This window comes from Lathamus discolor, chromosome 4 (assembly GCF_037157495.1).
Source record: "Lathamus discolor isolate bLatDis1 chromosome 4, bLatDis1.hap1, whole genome shotgun sequence".
NCBI classification, from domain to species: Eukaryota; Metazoa; Chordata; class Aves; order Psittaciformes; family Psittacidae; genus Lathamus; species Lathamus discolor.
This window is the reverse complement of record NC_088887.1, coordinates 64296140-64315279: the sequence shown is the minus strand read 5'-3', so window position 1 is coordinate 64315279 and position 19140 is coordinate 64296140. Positions and strand designations below refer to the sequence as shown.

At 43.7% G+C, this 19140-nt stretch overlaps 1 protein-coding gene across 3 annotated transcripts in view; it reads right to left on the bottom strand.

Moving 5' to 3' along the window:
* The window catches only part of LIMS1 (LIM zinc finger domain containing 1), a 79118-nt gene that overhangs the window by 22360 nt on the left and 37618 nt on the right, over positions 1-19140 (bottom strand). Inside the window, exon 1 of one of the 3 annotated variants that reach the window (XM_065677815.1) lies at positions 15577-15896. The exons of the other annotated variants lie outside the window; for them this stretch is intronic. Coding sequence (XP_065533887.1) covers positions 15577-15683 — 107 coding nt within the window. The 5' untranslated portion in view covers positions 15684-15896. Of the gene's footprint in view, positions 1-15576; positions 15897-19140 lie in introns of those variants that run through there. 3 annotated transcript variants of the gene reach the window in all.

The following is a 19140-nucleotide window of genomic DNA, read 5'->3' as shown; positions in this document are numbered from 1 at the left end:
GCCACTCTCCACACAGGCCTGGGCTTGCACATATCCACCTTCCTGCAGCCTGGCCAACACAGAACCACGCTTCTGCTGCTGCCTGATTTACGGGATAGGTTTGGTCAGGCGTCTTTCATTCACTTCTCAGCAACTCCCGGGCAAGCTATTCCCCCGTGTAGGTGGGATCCAGGCAGCCTGACCCTGCATATTTGCCTGTCTGTAGGTGTGATTACCCATCCTGCACAGGGCTGCCGCGAGTCACAAGCTGTAACAGGCTGAGGAGGCTGCACCCTCACCACTGACACCACTTGGCTGGAGCTCAAGCCCTATTTTATCTGCCATGGAGCAAGCTCCAGATCAAGCAGTGCTCAGGTTTTAGCCCTAGGCCACAATGATCTCTGCCATAGCACCATGACAGGAAACAGCGCTGGAAGAAAGGTGTCTGCGTCCTCTGGAGCACAAAAAAGAGCAATGCTTGCCAACAGAGATGCAGGCACAGTGATGCAGGCTCTTATTCTCCATCCTGCCTTCCAACATGTCCTGCACAGGCCAATGTTGAGCTTCTCTGGGTATGACAAACTCTAGGGAGACTGACTGCAATGGACTAACCATACTGATTCATCCAAGGCTAGTGCAGGTACACCAAGCCACTAAGAGCCAGCAGGTCAATCTGCCTCTTCCCCTTGTCACTGACCATTTTCTCAATTGTTTTCTTGTATTTTGTCCCACATTGCAGGCAGTTCTCCTAGGAGGCTGCACTGTGAATCAGAGAGCCCTGAAGAGTTTCTTTCTCCTGGTGGATTACTTCAATCCTTGATGTAACCTACACTCCACAGGCTACTAATGTGACTGGAAGCCACTTCTGCTGCCTTGTGTCTTTTGTGGTCAACAGGAAAATACTTGCCTGCGTCTTTGGCTTGCCACGCTGCAGTCTTCTGCGTGGCTGCAGCAAAGCAAGTAACACAGTAAGTCAGTATAATATGTCCATTCAAAACCCTTGGTTTACTCTTCCTAGCTTTTTTCAAGAAGTAGTCCTTCATGGTACTAGGACTCCATATATGCAGTAAGTAGAAGATGCCTGGTCCTTGAAGCGTATTGCCATTGCTGCTGGTGGAATTAGTCACAATTTGGTTTTGATTAAGGAAAAAAGAAGTTTAAAATGGGCCAGGAGTTTAAAATGGGCCTTTCTGCTATTGAAGCAAAGTGCAGTTTCTGCTGTGAAAGTCTGGTGATCCACAAATCCAGAGCAGCGGGCCATGCTCCTCTTTTCTGTCATTTTGCTGGAGGCACGTTGCCAAGACCTGAAATACACTGCTAAAAATACATGACATTCTCATTAGGGAATTCTAGGTTACTCTGAGGTGAAGCCATCCATAGGGAGCAAGAAGTGTGTAGGGGGTTGCTGATTTGTGGCAGCAGTTTCCCAAGGGCAGTCCTGGGATCTGGGACAAAACCTACCAGCCTGCTGTTAAGGAAGCAGTGATAAGGAGAACAGAAAAGGGAGAAGCTGAGTATTTGACTGCAAGAGGTAATTAGGAAGGAAGGAGAGAGAGGCTCCTCCTGGCACACTGAGGATTGTATCAAAAGCTAAAGCTGAAGGTGGGGAAGGTACTAAAGGAAACAGCAGAAGAGGGGAGAGGAAGCCTCCCACTGCAGCTATGAGAAGAGCTTTGGAAAACAGCAAAAATAGCCACACTGCTTCACCATCACCAATGGATGACTGCTGCCCAGCTCACACACTGCTTTCGCTGGACAGCTTTCCAATCCAGCTGCCCATGCCGGTGGCTGCCAGAGGCAGATGGGGACTCTTACAGAGAAGGCTCGGTGGCTGGCCAACCCCTCTGAGTGCTTTGCTCCATGCCACAAATAGACGTGCTGAGCAGTCATAGCTCCAAACAAGGCGCTTGGCACAAGCAGCTGCTGCTTGGCAACCTACTCATGCCACCATGAAATATCACTGCGTCACTGGCACAGTCTGGAGGCCACGTGCCCCTTTGGGTTATGTGGGGGGGATAAGTAATCACAACGCATCCCTCCCCTTCCCGCATAGGTTAACAGTGATTTCATTCTAACATCATCTAACACAGAAGCTATGCAATGGCCCTCGTGTGCAAAATACAGAACAACTAGGACAGAGGTTTACTGCAAAATATGCATGGGCTTGCAGACCCCTGCACTGATTTCTGCACCAACTTCTTTAAGCACTAACTGACTTTTTGTGTCTTCTTTTAATTGAAGTGAAAAACAGTCTTGGGTTCTGGTTGCTGTAATTGTTTATCTTTTAACAATTTCTGTGTTAAGCTGGTCTCCTAAGGCAATCTGGAAAAATGTAAGTATTTTCTATGATAAAATGCACATTACCAGTAGGATTTTCACATGTGCCCAGCACTGCTCTAACTTCTGTTTCTATTAAGAAGGATGGAAAACCACTTGAAACCACTGCGATAAAACAACAAGGTGAATTCTGAGTGCTCCTGAAAGTTTCAGTCTTTAGTCTTCACCACTAAGAGGATAATTAAACTTATGTGGTGTGAGTTTCAACATGGCAAACAAAAATGCAGCTCTAGCTGTTTCATATACTTCAATATAAATTTATTCTAGTATAAACATGTCCAAAAAATGCTTTGGTCTCCACAAACAGAGATGGTTAACATTCCATCTCTCCATAAGGAAATGAACATAACTGGAACGAACAGGTAAGCAGCACCTTCCCACACAGTGTTTTATCAGCCACACAAGCACAGTGAAAAAATCAGTCTGACAGAATCTGTAGAAAGGGAGAGCAATATTTAACAAGAGCACTTTCCCGTTGTAAGCAATATTTACAAAAAAAACCTATGGTATTTTCTTCCTGCTGGTTACAAACATTACCAAATGAAGCCGTTCTTCTTGTAAAACAAGAAATGACTTCTGTGTACAGATATTTGATACTTTTTAAAACAGCCCTTTCTTCCCTCCCCGCCCCCCCCCCCCCCAAGTTTTTCCTCTGCAGACAGGAAAAACAAAAGGGGACACCCCATCACATGTAAGAAGCTCACAAGAGCTCTAATAAATCTGTATTGCATGAGATACAGCATGCTGTCAGTCATTCCTAAAATACGCACCTTGTGTAGTTGACTGTATGTATACTTCACTACTGTGACTATACTGTATCCAAACTCTTCCAACTCAGCATTTTTTAAAGATGCATTTCATATAACAACATTTGTATCCCATTTCGAATTTAAGACTAATGAACAAGGTCAGCTACTCAATACTAGGGGCTGCACAGCAAATGTGTGAAAAGAACTGAAAAGAACTGGCTCTTCAAGACCAGTAAGACAAGATCAGGCCCACCAAGCTCAAAAGCATCCTTCTGCTTGGACATGCACACAGTGAACACAACACCAAGGTCATTCAGTTCTAAAATCTGAAAGTGTTTGAGCAGAACAGTATTTATACTGGTAGAAATAAAACTACTGGAAAGTCAAGGGAGGCACAACAGAGTGTAATCAGGCAACTGCAAGGAAATTGTAACTCGGTGTACATGTGCTCTTTTCTCCCTTGGTTAAGGATCAGATTTAAATTTCAAATATGGAAAAATGCTTGAGATACATTTTCTGACATTTCAGGAAAATAGTATCCTGGCCTGTATCAGAAATAGCATAGCCAGCAGGTCCAGGGAAGCAATTGCCCTGTTATACTTGGCACTGGTGAGGGTACACCTCGAATACTGTGTTCAGTTCTGGGCCTCTCACTGCAAGAAAGCTATTGAGTCACTGGAGCCAGTACAGAGTAGGGCAGCAAGGTGAAGGGTCTGGCGAACAAGCCTTATGAGGAATGGCTGAGGGAACTGGAGGTGTTTAGTCTGGAGAAGAGAAGGCTCAGGGGGAACCTTATTGCTCTCTACAGCTACCTATAGTCTTCAGACTAACAGTTTCCTAACACCAATATCCTGTCCATGTCACCTGTCACTGAAATCCATCAAAAATCCTTCACCTAATCCTTAATGTAATGGCAACTGCCAGTGTTTGCTCCTGCTTTAGCCATTTGCCCATGCTAGCTGAAACTGGTATTTTCACAAGCCAAACATGATGACATGAGTGGTTTATCCAGAAGCTATAATTAATACCATGACTCAACATAACATAACACCCCAGCTACCAGGAGAGATTTTCAGTATGTCCACGCAGTTCCTTGTAGGGTACAGTTAACTGCAACACCAGGCTTCCCGGCTTACATCCTTATTATAGCAACATCTCCATTGGAGATACCATACTAAGGACTAAGCAACAGCTTTACTAACCAGCACGTCACTTCCAAGTTTCCTCTTGAGTATTACTATTAATCTCCATTGCAAGCAATGTAACCTCTTGAACCATTTTTCACCTTCATCAAGTTTATTTTTCTCTGCTGTATGAGGAAGTGCAAAGCTCTTCATTGCCTGAATTAATTTGTTTTGGGCAGAAGCAGAATGTGGTAAAGAAAACATCTCCTCAGCTGTTGTTCTTCCCTCACACACATATTAAATTGTAATTATTAGTCATTCCAGGTTTTGGCTTCACATTTTTCTCTTCCTACATTCACTGCAGCATTACCAAGCTTTAACACTAGCAGAGGATGGCAGACAGCTGAGCCACCTGCAGTTAACACTGTGGGATTAAATAATGGCCATAATATTCAACAGCCAAAAGAGAGTAACTAGAAGCAATTTATGTTCCTAAGAGTCAAGCATGATTAATGTATCAACAAATAAAGCTGGTACAAAATACCATTGCTTTCATATTTCATTATGATGGTCTTAACATTCTGGGTAATACAAATTGAAGGTCTTCATCTTGCACTTTATTATCTTTTCAATACTAGTAGCAGACCTATCAAGTAAACATGACTGAATTTCAGTTAGTGCAAAGCAAAACTTCCACACATTTTCCAAACCAAAGGCTTTGGTAACTATTACAAGTTTTTTTAAAGTAACATTTTTCACCCCAACAACTAACTAATCCTGAATGAGTAAAGCAGGAGTGAATGTTTACAACATGTAAAACTTGTGAGGGAAGATGTAAAAGTAATCCCATGCAACAGCATGTTGCTGGAATTATCTGAAGGAGCGGCACAGGTTATTTGCTTGGTAGAACAGAACCAAAGGGAAAAGGGAAGAGGACGGGGTTTTGTGCTTTGGATCACAGGGGTCAAGCCCTGCCAAACCTCCTTCCCCTTTTGCTAAATAAGGGTAGCCAGTAATTTGAGGATTAGCTTTTGAAAGGAATGTAGTTTAAAACTAAGCAAGTACTTGTACACTTCAGGCAAAATTCATGACCTACAACCTGGTAACTCATGGAGGTATCATATCCTGAAATTGGACTGCTACCATGTCCTTTTAATACATATAAAAGCATCAGATTTTTTAATATATCAGAAATGTAATATAGCATATGCTTCAGTTTCTGAAGTCAGCGAGGAGAAATGTGCCAGACAACAGCTGAAAAGCCAAACATCAAGCAATCCAAACAACTTTCAATGCAAACTTTCCATACTGGAACAAGAAGGGGACCAGGCAGGGCAGTTTTGAGTCATGATTCTGAGTGAGCAATATTCTTCGAATAGCTGCATAGAAACAGAGTTCAAGAGCTAGACTCAACTTGGGATTAGGAACTTTACGCTCTATGAAGAGCGTGGCACACACAGATTTAACATACTGGAAAAGACAAATGCCATTTCACATCCACTTCACCTTCATCTGTTCATTCATTGCTGGAACAGCTTTTATCTTTTGAATCTTTCATGTAAAAAGGCACAGCTGAGAAATGCTGCCAGGTATTGCTGGCTGTGTCTGCTCTGCGAGTATGCTACTGCCTTTGAGGGCAACAGCTGATAGTTTGTAATTAGCTTTCTGCTAGGTCTACCATGGCCATCAGAGCAGACCAAAAAGCAGCAGAAAATCTGTAGGGAAATATTTCACAAAAGTCATACACCACATTTCTCTTGTTGGACAACAAGCTCACGAAGCTTCATCTCCTTGATATGTAAGGACCGAATGCAGGATAATTTACAATCTGCTGGCAAAGCTGAGCAGTGTCATCCAGAATCACGGTTCACAGAGTGTCATACATGAAACCAGCATTTCGGAATGCTGCCAGGAACTACCTACAACCTGAAGTTTCTACAAAGCTGGCAGATACAAAGATAAAAACTGAATAATGACCAAAGCTGCTATGACAAAGCAAATCAAGAAAAAACAAACACACAGTCCTGTGCATCAGGGCATCAGATAATACACATGAAAACTCGGAGCACCACTCGTGCTTGGTAAGTGTCCCGAGATTGCTGGGTGCCAGGCCAGACCAGAGGAGTTAACCTGAAGGGAAAAAACACTGAATGTCACAAACTCTGTAGGAAGTCCCTGAGCCACAGCTGGTGGTAACGTGGGATTGCAAGCAAGGGAAATCCCACAAAAGGCCCGCTCTTTCCTTCTACCTCCCACCACACACATCAGCTTTTGACCACCATCAAAGGCAACATAACTTGGCAAGCCGGAACTGTTCCTGTGTCTGGAGAGCATCATGTAAAAAGCTTACAGTCCTCTCCAGGAGACCATGTCTGTTTGTTTTGCATCTTCCAGAACAGCTCAGAGACCACAGTAAAACAAAACAGACAGAAAGGGAACCCAAACTTACAGCCTTTAAACTTGTTCTCCCCAGTGCCTCCAAGTTGGTAATTTTTATTAAGTAGTTACATTGACATAATTTAGTTTTTATCTCCTCTGCAGAATACTTCTGTGTGTAATTTCACTTCAGTGTGAGAGAATGCATCAAGCAATGCTTAATTATAATGAAGAATAATGAGCAATCACAGTACATTTTCTGTAGGGTACACTTCTGATTAGGTGTTATCAAAACACATAAAAGCAAAGGCAGGAAAAAAAAAAGAAACCAACAATTTATCTTCAGACAGCTAATCTTGTGAGAAAGCAATTAAAATCCTAATTGCTATAATCATTAAAGCTTAACAGTTTATGAAATCATAGATTATTATAATGAGGCAAGCCTAAAAGGAACAGCAGTAATTGCTTGAGTTTCTGTTAAACAAGCAGCCACATCCAGTCATTTGGAGTCATGGGAAGTGATAGACAGGTGAGCAAGTCAAACAAAATTGCTTAGGAGTTGTTATGCAAGGCAGGAGACAAGGGGTGAGAGGGAAGGCAAGAAGAAAAAAGGGTGTGTTCCTTATGAGTTATTTTAACCCCTAGAGCAATAAGAAATACAGCACAGATGAAGAGTAAAGCCTCTACTAATTTCGATACCTCAAGCTAAGGCTCAACGCAAATTCTATGTATTGCAATATTAAATATAGCCATGAAGCATTTTTTTGCTGGAGGGAAGTTACTATAATTAATAATAATAAATCAGTGTTACATTTACATGGACAAATCCCCTCTTCAATTAGAGCAGCTAGCCAGTGAGCCAAAGTGCTTTTTAATCACGAGTCCCCAAGCACCTGGTTCAAATGAGTATTTCTTGGTTCAAACTCTCTACTATTCCAGCAGTTTCTAACTGCAACAAATGAAGCAGTGTAGTATTTTGTGACATAACATTTATTTTCAAGCTCTTCCTGGTTTAACGTATTAGTCACTTTTTTTTACCAATGTATTGAATAATTACTGCTTTACCTGCTGACACTGGCAAAGCAAGTAAAAAAAATACTTACAGCAAGTGGCTATATAAATATTAACATTTGTGATGCTACTAAGAAATGTTACTGTAGAAATAAAATTCAAGGAGGTGCAGACAGATCTTTTGTTTCTGCTTTCAGTCCTCTAAGACATCTGAAAGCTCAATAGGGCCCCTGGTTCCCCAGACAGCCCCTGACCAGCATCATCTTCTCTCCCTCCCAGGAAGAGCAGGACATCTTCAGGGGGAAAATGTGGCTGGAAACAGCTGCTCACCTTGGATGCCTGCTACACGTGGGTTTTTGATGGCAGGCTGATATTTGTGACCTCACACAGCTCCCAAATGCGGCATCTCATAAGGAAAGGGAGGCATTCAGCCCTACCACATTGCCGATGTTTGGGGGATTTTATTCATTTGTTCATTTTATATCAGCTACGAGCTTAGCTGTGCAGAGCCTATCCCCCCAAGGCTCAGTGGGATGTAAGAATGTGCTTTTGTCTCCTATTTCATCTGCGAGGGAGTCTTTGTGCATGAAGTTTTGGGGCACATCCACATGCCTTCCAGCCTGGAATCAGAGCACAAAGGTAGCTGGGAGCCTGAATGGACCCAGCATAAGATTGCCTGCACCTATTCATACAGATGTACCCATCAGCTTCAACAGCAGAGAGCAAAACAAAGCAGATACTTCAAACCTATTCATGTAGAAAACATGTGCTTTCTGCACAAGAGAACTGAGCAGTGAACCAGCTGAGTAACTGACAGCTACTGACTGAAGCTTGCCAATGCTTATTTGCAGCAAATGCTAAAAATTTACTGTTTAGTAAGAACTTGAGACTAACCTCTTCAAAATTTAGCTACTTTAATCACATTTGAACCCACATGAACTTAGAAAAGAGAGCTATGGACAACAATGATCAAATTAACTTTAGTTGTCAAAAAAAGAATATGTAATTGCCCCTGCTTTTCCCACTACCTTGTACTGAGCTTTGGAAATTAATGGTCTCATTTTTTTTAAAGGAATCATTCTATTTTTACAAAGACCATGGGATGAGAAGGAAAAAGAGCAAAAATAGCAAGCATATTGTTAAGTGACTCCTAATGATTAATCATAAATGTATGTGTACAATTTCCTTTGCATCCTGTTTGCTGAGAAAAGCAAGAAAGAATTTGTTACATGCAATTTCTAAAGACAAGGCAGGACAAGATTTATGAGAGATGTCATTTTTTCCCACCAAATCAATATAGCTTCCCCTCTGCTCTGACAAGCAGATTTCTCAGGTTGCACTTAGTTCAATGGCTCAACGGGAGAAATGAAGGTGCTAGGTAGCCCCCCGCACTCTGAGCTCTGCACCTGGGGAGCATCCCATGTAGTTAAGGTCTGTGCATTGGTGAGCCTATCTCGAGCAGGGGAAGATGTGTGTTATGGCCATGGTGGATCCTCTTGCACCCCACCGAGGAAACCTGCATGCTCAATTACCTCTCTGAAATGCCTGTATACTGACGCATTCAGCACAGGGAATAAACAGGAAGAATTAAGAGATCTGTGTGTGGTCACAACCTCACTGCAATTGCAGAGACACAATGGGACAGCTAGCATGACTGGAGTGCTGTCATGGATGGCGATGTACTCTTTAGGAAAGACAGGCCAGCAAGGCGAGGTGGTGGAGTTGCTCTTGATACAGGAGAAACAACCGGAACGTATTGAACTCTGCCTACGGGTGGATGAAGAATAAGTAAAAAACTTACAGGCAAGGGTTAAGTGACAGGCTAACACAAGTGACAGCTGTTGGTGTTTAGTACAGACCACCAGATCCAGAAGATGAAGTCAATGAGGTCTTCTACGGACAGCAGGAAACAGCCTCACAGGCCCTGGTTCTTACGGGGGACTTCAACCACCCTGATATCTGCTGGAAAGACACCACAGATATCTGCTGGAAAGACACACAGTACAGGATGTTCCTGCAAAGCAATGATGGTAACCTTTTTTACACAGGTGGTGGAGGAGTCAAAGAGGAGTACTGTGCTGTTGCACCTTGTACTAACAAAGAAGGACTTGCTGGGGATGTGGGGATGTGAAGGCTGGGGGTACCCTTGGCTGCAGTGACCATGCAGTGTTGGAGTTCAGGATCCTGCATGGAGGAAGCAAGGTAATAAATAGAGCTACAACCCTGGACTTCAGGAGAGCAAACTCTGGCCTCTTCAAGGACCTACCTGGAGGAATCCCATGGGATAGGACTCTAAGAGGTAGGGGGAGAAAGTAGGGTCCAAGAGAGCTAGTTAATATTCAAGCATCACTTCCTCCAAGCTCAAGGAGAATGAGTAAGAAATGGAGCAAAGGGAACAGAAGACTGCATGGATGAGCAAGTAGCTTCTGATAAAACTCAACAGAAGGAAGTAAGTTTTTGGAAAAAGGAACAGTCCACTTAGGAGGAAAATAACATTGTCAGAGTATGCAAGGATGTGATGAGGAAGCCTAAGGTCCATTTGCAATTAAATCTAGCAAGAAATGTCAAGGACAACAAGAAGGGCTACTTCAACTACACCAGTAGCAAAAGGAATACCAGGGAAAATGTGAGCCTGCTGCTGAAAGAGGTGGGTGCCCTGGTGATGAACTGCTGCAACAAGTCCAGAGGAGGGCCACAAGGATGATCAGGGGACTGGAGCACCTCCCATATGAAGACAGGCTGAGGAAGTTGGGGCTTTTCAGCCTGGAGAAGAGAAGGCTGCGTGGAGACCTCATAGCAGCCTTCCAGTACCTGAAGGGGGCCTATAGGGATGCTGGGGAGGGACTCTTTGTCAGGGACTGTGGTGACAGGACAAGGGGTAACGGGTTAAAACTTAAACAGGGGAAGTTTAAATTGGATATAAGGAGGAAATTTTCCTGTTAGGGTGGTGAGACACTGGAATGGGTTGCCCAGGGAGGTTGTGAGTGCTCCATCACTGGCGGTGTTCAAGGCCAGGTTGGATGAAGCCTTGTGTTGGATGGTTTAGTGAGAGGTGTCCCTGCCCATGGCAGGGGGGTTGGAACTAGATGATCTTGAGGTCCTTTCCAACCCTAACTGTTCTATGATTCTATGAAGGATACAGAGAAGGCTATGTTACTTAATGCCTTCACTTCAGTCTTTACTGCTAAGACCAGTTCTCAGTAATCCCAGACCCTGGAGACAAGAGAGAAAGTCTAAAGAAAAGAAGACCTTCCCTTGGTCGAGGAGGGTTGTGTTAGAGATCATTGAGGCAAACCTGATGCACACAAATCCATTGGCCCCGATGGGATGCACTGATGACTGCTGAGGGAGCTGGCAGATCTTACTGCTAAGTCACTCTCCATCACCTTTGAAAGGTTACGGAGAACAGGAAAGGTGCCTGCAGGAAAGCCAACATCACTCCAGTCTTAAAAAATGGCAAGAAGGACACACGCGTCTACAGGCCACTCAGCCTCACCTCCATCCCTGGAAAGGTGATGGAGCAGCTCATCCCGGATGTCATCTCTAGGCACATGGAGGAAAGAACGCCATGCACCAGTACAGGTTAGGGGCTGACCTGCTGGAAAGCAGCTCTGCAGAGAAGGATCTGGGGGTCATGGCAGACAACAAGTTAACCATAAGCCAGCAATGTGACCAAGAAGGTCAATAGTATCCTGGGGTGTCCTGGAGGAGTGTGGCCAAGCAAGGTGATCCTGCCCCTCTACTTGACCCTGGTGAGGCTGCATCTGTAGTACTTTGTCCAGTTCTGGGCTCCTCAGTACAAGAAAGACAAGGAGCTGCTGCAGAGGGTCCATCAAAGGGCCACAAAGATGACTGGAGTCTGGAACATCTCTCTTATGAGGAAAGGCTGGGCGTTCGGACTGGGCAAATACTTTGTGTTGAACCTTAGCTTAAGGTATCCAAATGACAAAGCTGGGCCTATTTGGCCTGGAGGAGAAACAACTGAGAGGGGATGTTATCAACACCACAAATATCTTAAAGGCAGGTGTCATGAGGATGGAGCCAGACTCTATTCAGCTGTACCCAGCAACAGGGTAAGGGACAGTAGGCACAAACTGAAACATAGGAAGTTCCACCTGAATATGCAGAAGAATTACTTTACTTTGAGAGTGATGAGGAACTGGGACAGGCTGGCCATGGAGGTTGTAGAGCCTCCTTCACTAGAGATATTCAAAAGCCACCTGAATATGATTCTGTGCAACCTGCTCTAGGTGGCCCTGCCTTGGCAGGGGGGTTGGACTGGATGATGTCCAGAGGTCCCTTCCAACCCCAATTCTGTGAAGAGAGACCCCTACTCCAGACAAAGTTGAGCTTAGGGCTTGCTATTTATGGCTATGGGTAGCTTCCCTTGAAATGCCCTCACCCTCCTCAACCGGATGGGCTCTGGTGGTCCTTCCCAGCCCCACCAGGTCCCCACTGCTGCCAGTGGGACAGCTCAGCTACTCACCCACCTGCAACCAAGGCTGGTGAAGTAGCATCAAGCACCTGCCTGTAACCTGCAGCATGGCAGCGGCTGCACTGTGAGGCATAGAACTCCCTCCACAGCAGCACCAGGAACCACAGTGACTGGTGAGCAAACTGAGCAAAACTAGGCACTAAAGTAAGCTTTGCTTCTTGTGAATCAGGCCCTGCAGACAGTCACAGCTGCATGAGGTGAGTTCCCCTCAGGATGACCTGGCACCTACTTGCTAGAGCAAGAGGTATCTGGAGAGACTTTTAAACATTTATTTAGGAGCTTCTACTGTAAATGGAAACCTGACAACGTATAAAACTTAATGGAAAGAGCCAAACTATATTCCTATGGTCTTTCCTGCAAAAGACTGAGTGCACAGAGATGTGTGCACAGAGACTGACAACTCATAAAATGAACAGCAGATCTAGAAGACAATGATAAGGGTCAAACCTCTGGGTAAAGTGACATCAGTGGACACAGATGCAGAGGCTAAAGCTTGCCTTCCTGTTGTGAGGCTCAGAGTCCCACAGCACACAACCCATCATGAAGCTATGTCAACACAGGAAATTGTTTTTATCCTGTAAAGAGAATTGTTTCAAGAAATTTTGGTTCCTGGAAAATAAAATGTATGTGATACATTATATGATAAACATACACTCCGTACACATTTAGGAGTTCCAGTGCCATTGCTTCACAGTTTCTTCATTATAAGTAACCTCAGGCATTTTAAGTACAAATTACACTGATGTTCCCAGGAAAGAGCGAAGGCAGGATTTTGACACCAAGCCCCACCCTGAGCTGCTTTGCAGCACTGATATTCCCAGTATTTGTCTTCATCTTGGCCACAGTTTATGGGCACACAAATCCCCATTCTACTGAGCATTGTCCAGCTCCTGCTGTGATGGCTGGACCCAGGAGCTGCAGTTACAGTGGTGCTTGCAGCAGCAGAGCAGAGGCAGTCCAAGGCACCTTGCAGCAAGGCAAAGGGGGTTCTGCTGCTTACTTACTGCTGGTTTGTGCCTTAACAGAGGACTACCCCAGCCTGGATCCCAGGAAACTATTACCAAAGGAGACAAAGACCTCAAAAAGGGCAGGAGAGAGAGAAATCCCATACTGGGCTGAAGCGCAAAAGGCTGTAAAATGCAACCCAGCAGATACCATGTATTACTTTAACAAAGGGTGATTTTCATTTTAATTCTTTTTTAAATACAGGAATTCTCACAGGATACCCTGAGGATATTGGCATCCTGAGTACATTTTGGCCCAGGATTAGAAAAATATGATACCTGAACCAAAAAAAGCAGCTTTCAGTGAACTGTTCCTCGAGGGCTGACATTATTTAACACGTGGATTAATATGTATGTAAAACAAAATATAAAGGAACTAGAACAAAGAACTGAAGAGAGAAACTATGGGAGGGTACTGCAAAGCCATGGAGGATGGCAAGCTATATTTAGCAGACATGAAACAAACCTCTTGTCTTTCTTGTGGACTCTAGATACTCTGAAAGTACTTGCTAAGGACAAGCACCTAAGTGTCACCAGGGAGAGCACACAAGAAAAGCTGGAGGCCTCAAGTTTTAGAAAACTAAAGAACTTTTTATCTTTGTTCCTGACTGCTCTTTGCCCAGTTGTTCTGTCATTATTTTGCATTTACAATACCACAGCCTTTTGTCATGGAGAATGCAGTAAAAATGGCAAATAAGGTTGCCTGGCAACACACTGAAATGTCACAAAATGGGTTAGGAAGGAGCAAGGTTTAGTTTGAATTAGAACTATCTTTAGCTCTTAGCAAATACAAAAGCAGCTCTGTCTTCAGGTACCAGTTGTCCCTCTGCTCTAGAAGCATCATCTCACTCTATTAATCTTCTTTATCTCCACTACCCTGCCTTGAGCTGATTCATAAGTCCCCTGATCTGCTATTTCCTCTAACTTGTTTATTTCTCAAGGCCCATCCCGGTTTCACATATTTCTCATCTTTAACCAGAAGAGGCTCAGGAGAGGATCAAACACCTAGACTGGTCCAGACAACCCCTTCACCCCACCCAGCCCAGTAAGAGCCTCATCCCCATCTTGGACATGCATACAAGTAAGAGAACAGCAACACAACCATAGAAAGCTAGCACTGATTTTTATTTATGTGCTTTAAAAAGCATCTGTCTCTTCCCTAAAAAGATCTATTCTTCCTCACTGAAGGTTTTGTATAAGAGAAACTAAACATAAAAACATCAAGAATCTCTGTACGTCTCTTACTGTACTGAGTATTCCTTTATCTATATAATCATATCAATATAATATATACTGCTAATGCACTAATAAATCTATCTAGGAAATCGATTAATTATTAATGCTATAAATAAACACCAATCTCACCTATCAGACCCGCAAGTTAACACATTCCTAGAACTGATCCTCATGATCATCTCTGATCATTCTGATATCTCATGGCAAAGAATCTCAGGTTACAATCCTATACAATAATTTCTAACTGCAGTGCTGATTTATAACAAAAGGTTAAATCCTCCAAATCTGAATACCCATCCTTCTGAAACTGATAACTCAGGTAACGAAAGCGCAGTAACAAAACCCCTTCATATTACACAGCACTCCAATCCAATGCACAAACACTAACAACCAAAAATAATCTAAAAATACAACCAGAGAACAGACATTAGGAGATAGGAAGTACTTCCTCGCCACGGAGGCTTTTGTTAGCGTTTACACAAGGATCCTTTTCTGAGGAGCTGGAAGCAGGACAGATTGCTTTCACGCCGAGCACACTTAGAAAAACACCTTTGCGTTTTAACGTTCTTGTCTGGTGTCTGCGCTTGCTCAGGTTACCAACAATTCTTTAATCTCCTTGCTCCAAACAGAGGTTTTTTAAAATGCGCTGTTACCCTTTCAAAAGGCACGTAGCATCAGGAAGATAACCCTGGATGTTAAATGGATTTCCGATTTTTGGTCACCCTTCCTGGATAAGGTCAGGCTAAGTGGTCCTGCTGCATTCTTTTGTCTAAAGCCCTTTCCACAACAAAGAACCCCCCATGAAGAAAGCCAGAGCCCAGCAGCTTCCCCAGCCCTTCCACAACAAAACCAGCCAAGCGGAGGGGCTGCACCAGGACCCCCAAGAAGCTGCACAACCCACAGCACCTGAATGACCCAAAACTGACTTCAAACCAGACCTAGCAAAGTTGTTAGGCTGTGGAAAGTTATTTACTTGCAAGTGCTGGCTGTCAGAACAGGTTCAGAAGCAAACACCGGCTAACATTGCCTATCCCAGAGCCAAGGAAGGGAGTCTCGCCATCACCAAAACCTACAAGGTCACCATATGGCTCCTGTTATCCCTCCACTGGGTTTTTTTCCAAAGGGCTTTGGGTCTGCTTCTCAACCCATGTGCTTTGCAGTGACTTTTGAGAGCCGTGTCTGCATTCTGTTTGCTAAAGGCATCGAATCAATCACTCCACTGAGAGGGGTCGGCGCCCCGGCGGTACTCGTCAATTCACACTCACCTCAGCTTCTCTTCGTGCGACCCAGGCAGTCCCACGCTATCAGGGCGATCCCGTCTCCTCCTGTACAGACCTGACTGTGACAACTCTTTCAGCTGCAAGGCCATCATATTTCTCTACCTGGAGGGTTGTTTTTCTTAAGGGGGGGGGATGTTTTGGCTTTGGGTTGGGTTTCTTCCCCCCCTCTTCCCCGCCTCTTCCAGATGTTGCTGCTGAGGAGCGCTGCCTGCCAAGATGCCTGGAGAGAAGAGGCTCAGCGGCGTGTCGGCACACCTGCACCCGCCGGAGCTACCAACCTCAGCAGGCAGGCAGGCAGGCAGCCGCTGCTCGGCTTCCTGTTTCTCGTAGGTACACACCCTCCCGAAGGGCACCACATTTCCTTTATCACTCGATCACACCTAAGGGATGTCTGCCACAAGCTCACCGGCTTCCCTACAGCTTCCTTCAAACTCACGCTGTCCCGACAGCGGCCACCCTGCCGTGTGCTGTGCAAAGTAAGCGGCTCTCCCAGCGCCTGCTGTGAGTCTCCAGGGCTGCAATGAGCTGTTAAATCGCTCACAATGTAATTTATAACAAGAAGAAAGTCATTAGCACTATGAAAATGCAGTTACTCAAGCATCTGAGCAAATTCTTAGAGGGAGATCAATGCAGCAAAGTGTGCAGCAAGTCACTTCAGTACCTGGCATTAAAATACTCTTTTGGAAACATAATAGCGCAGTGCTTGTCAGGAATTGCTCTTTTCCACACATCCTGAAAATCAGAAGAAAACCACAATGTATTTTTCTTCCTACTCTCAGCTATCAAAACATAACCACTGCGAGCATTTGTCACATTCTGTAGTGATGGAGTGTCCCCTGTAATTGTAAAACAGGAATAAAAGTGCTTAAAGTTTCCTGTAAGTCAGGAAGGTGACTGGCAGGGATTTGCAAGCTCTGTGTCTCATCTCACTTAGTAATTTTTCAGTAATAAAAGTCTTTGTTTCAACCCAAAAGGAGGCTTCAAAAGAGCTTACCACTTTCTGAGAAATTTTTACAATTTCTTCAACATTATCCTCAGCACATACAAACAAAAACTTAAGTCAGAGATTTTACTCCTCTGTTGTGTGGTTTTTAAACGAACTCGCATTTAATAGAAGCCAGGAAATCTATCAATTTGCAAGGACTGTTTGGACTACGACAGGAAACGAGGTCTATATAGTGTGAATTTCATGGTTCATCACTGAAGTCGGTATTTTGTAGCAGAATACATGTAAGAGCATTTTTGAGTTATTGCAATGGAGAAAAGCGTAACGTGTAATACTGGGCACATCACATGACACCAGTTTTGTCAGGATTACCAGACTGAACACAAGCAGAGTAATTTTATGTAACACCGTCAGTGTGCTTCAGCCTGGAATGTCATCAACATACAACATAAAGAGTCACACCATGGAAAAATAACAGATAGGGGTTTGGAAAAGGAATCTCATAACATGCCAAATAGGTAATGGCTGGAGAAATTCAGGGTGATTTACATGACATTAGAAGGTCCCACGCACTGAAACATCAACAAGAGCTACACATCTGAGCTCTGGTCTTTAGAAGACAAGAGAGAGCAGTCATGATATCTGCCTAAACACGCTGAATTCCAGTTTCAAACAAAGTATTTAGAATTGTTTCTCAATATGCAGTAGGATAAGCTTAAACATAATTAAAAGCCAATTCCATGCACTCAGTCAATCAGCGATTCAATGAAAAGTTAATGCTGTTACGAGTGGGGGTTAAGGATGGCAGACGACAGATGCTCATGGCACAGCAGCTTTTATATATCACCACCAGTTTTTATTGTGCTTTAAATATCAGTGAAGCAATGATTTATCTTTGTCCAGACAATCAATTTCATATAATAACAATAATGATCTAAAGAGCGAAGACAGAGTGGATTTTTTGCTGTGAAGATCTTTGTAAACTAATGAAATTGAACTATTACCTACAAATTTTTATTCACTACCCAGCAATCTCTTCAATGTACACTGAGCACTTTTGTATTAATCATGACATAAGTCTACCAAAAATTAAAGGAACAGTCTTCAACAGACTTTGCTGCAAGCGGCATTAGTATGAAGCACATAGCATTAAAACTAACGTCTATGTGCACGAGCAGGTGCTGTGCTTGGAGAGCCTATGGAACAACAGCTTTTACTGAAACATACTTGGAAACCAGAGCTGCACCAAACCAGTATTATTAAAATTTAAAACCAATGCCATCAGACAGAGCCTGTAAATAGAAGGAATACAAGAAGTGCAGACACAAAATTAGTTATTTGTTATACAGACCAAATCTACCTCAAAATAAAGGAGGGCAAGACGGTTAGTTTGTAAAAGAGACTTGGAAGTCAGCTCCAGAATCATCACTGCGCAGGCTTCTTCAGCAAACTCCAACAGGGGTCTAAGATGATTCACACAACTTTCTTGGAGGACGTGAGAACAAGCTAAAAGCTTTCTACGAGAAGAAATCCAAACAAGACTCCCTTTCTGCCCTGTGGGATCCTCCACTAATCCTCATGAGACATGAGGTTTCAAATCTGAAATTCCTCAAACAGCCAGACCCTAACTTCTGAGTTGCAAATACTTGTTCTAAGGGTGTTTTCTGGAGAGATGTTTGAGAATGTAAATGGTATTTCTCCACTAACTCGCTTAAAGGTTGTCAGAAAGCAACCTCAGCCTCAGTCAGAAAGCAAATTCAGGCGGACCTTGTTCTACAGGAAGATATCTTCCCCAGCGAGTGCCTCCTGCTCCCCACACCCCCTTTTACCTTCCAACCCCTATCTGCTGTTTATAATTCCTTTTTGAGAGATTACATTCTTCTCGTGTGGGACGGGACCACTCGGACCTTTCACATTCCGTCAGAATTTTTGAGGGCCAGCCAAGTTACCACAGCTTTTCCTACTACCGGTAGCATGCAGCCGCCTTCTATGTCCTGTACTTTGAAGGTTTACTCTTCGCTTTCCAGTGCATGCCTCTTCACTCATGCAAGTGACCTTCCTCCCACCCCCAGAGAAAGCTAACACTACTACTGCAATCTGATGGATAAGCTTGGCATTATCAGAATTTTGCTTAGACTCATGTCTAAGCAGCAAAAGGTGGAACCTAGACAGAAAACTTCCTTCATCCCAAGCAATAAATAACGTTTTATTATGTGGGACAAGGCTCATGGCTTGAGCTTTCAGTGCAGCCCCACAAAGCATTTATCTTGATATACCAGGCCTGAAGTGCACTTTCTTAAATGTCTGAGAGTACCGTTGTTCTACTGACTGTAGGTATTCAGCATGACTTTGCAATTTAAAAAGACTTTAAGACAGACAGGTTATGTCCAGTTACTTTTCACTGTGTTCAAAGGGATGTGAACAATAATCCATGATGCTGGAAACCACGTTATTGAATTTAGGAATAACAAAAAATGCCAAGCACTTCAAATTCAGTACATTTCTTCATGAATCTGTATTTACAGAGAATGCACATTAACTACAGAAACCAGGAAAGACAAAGCTTTAGCTTTCATTCCACACAGAGAAGCCTTTATCAATGT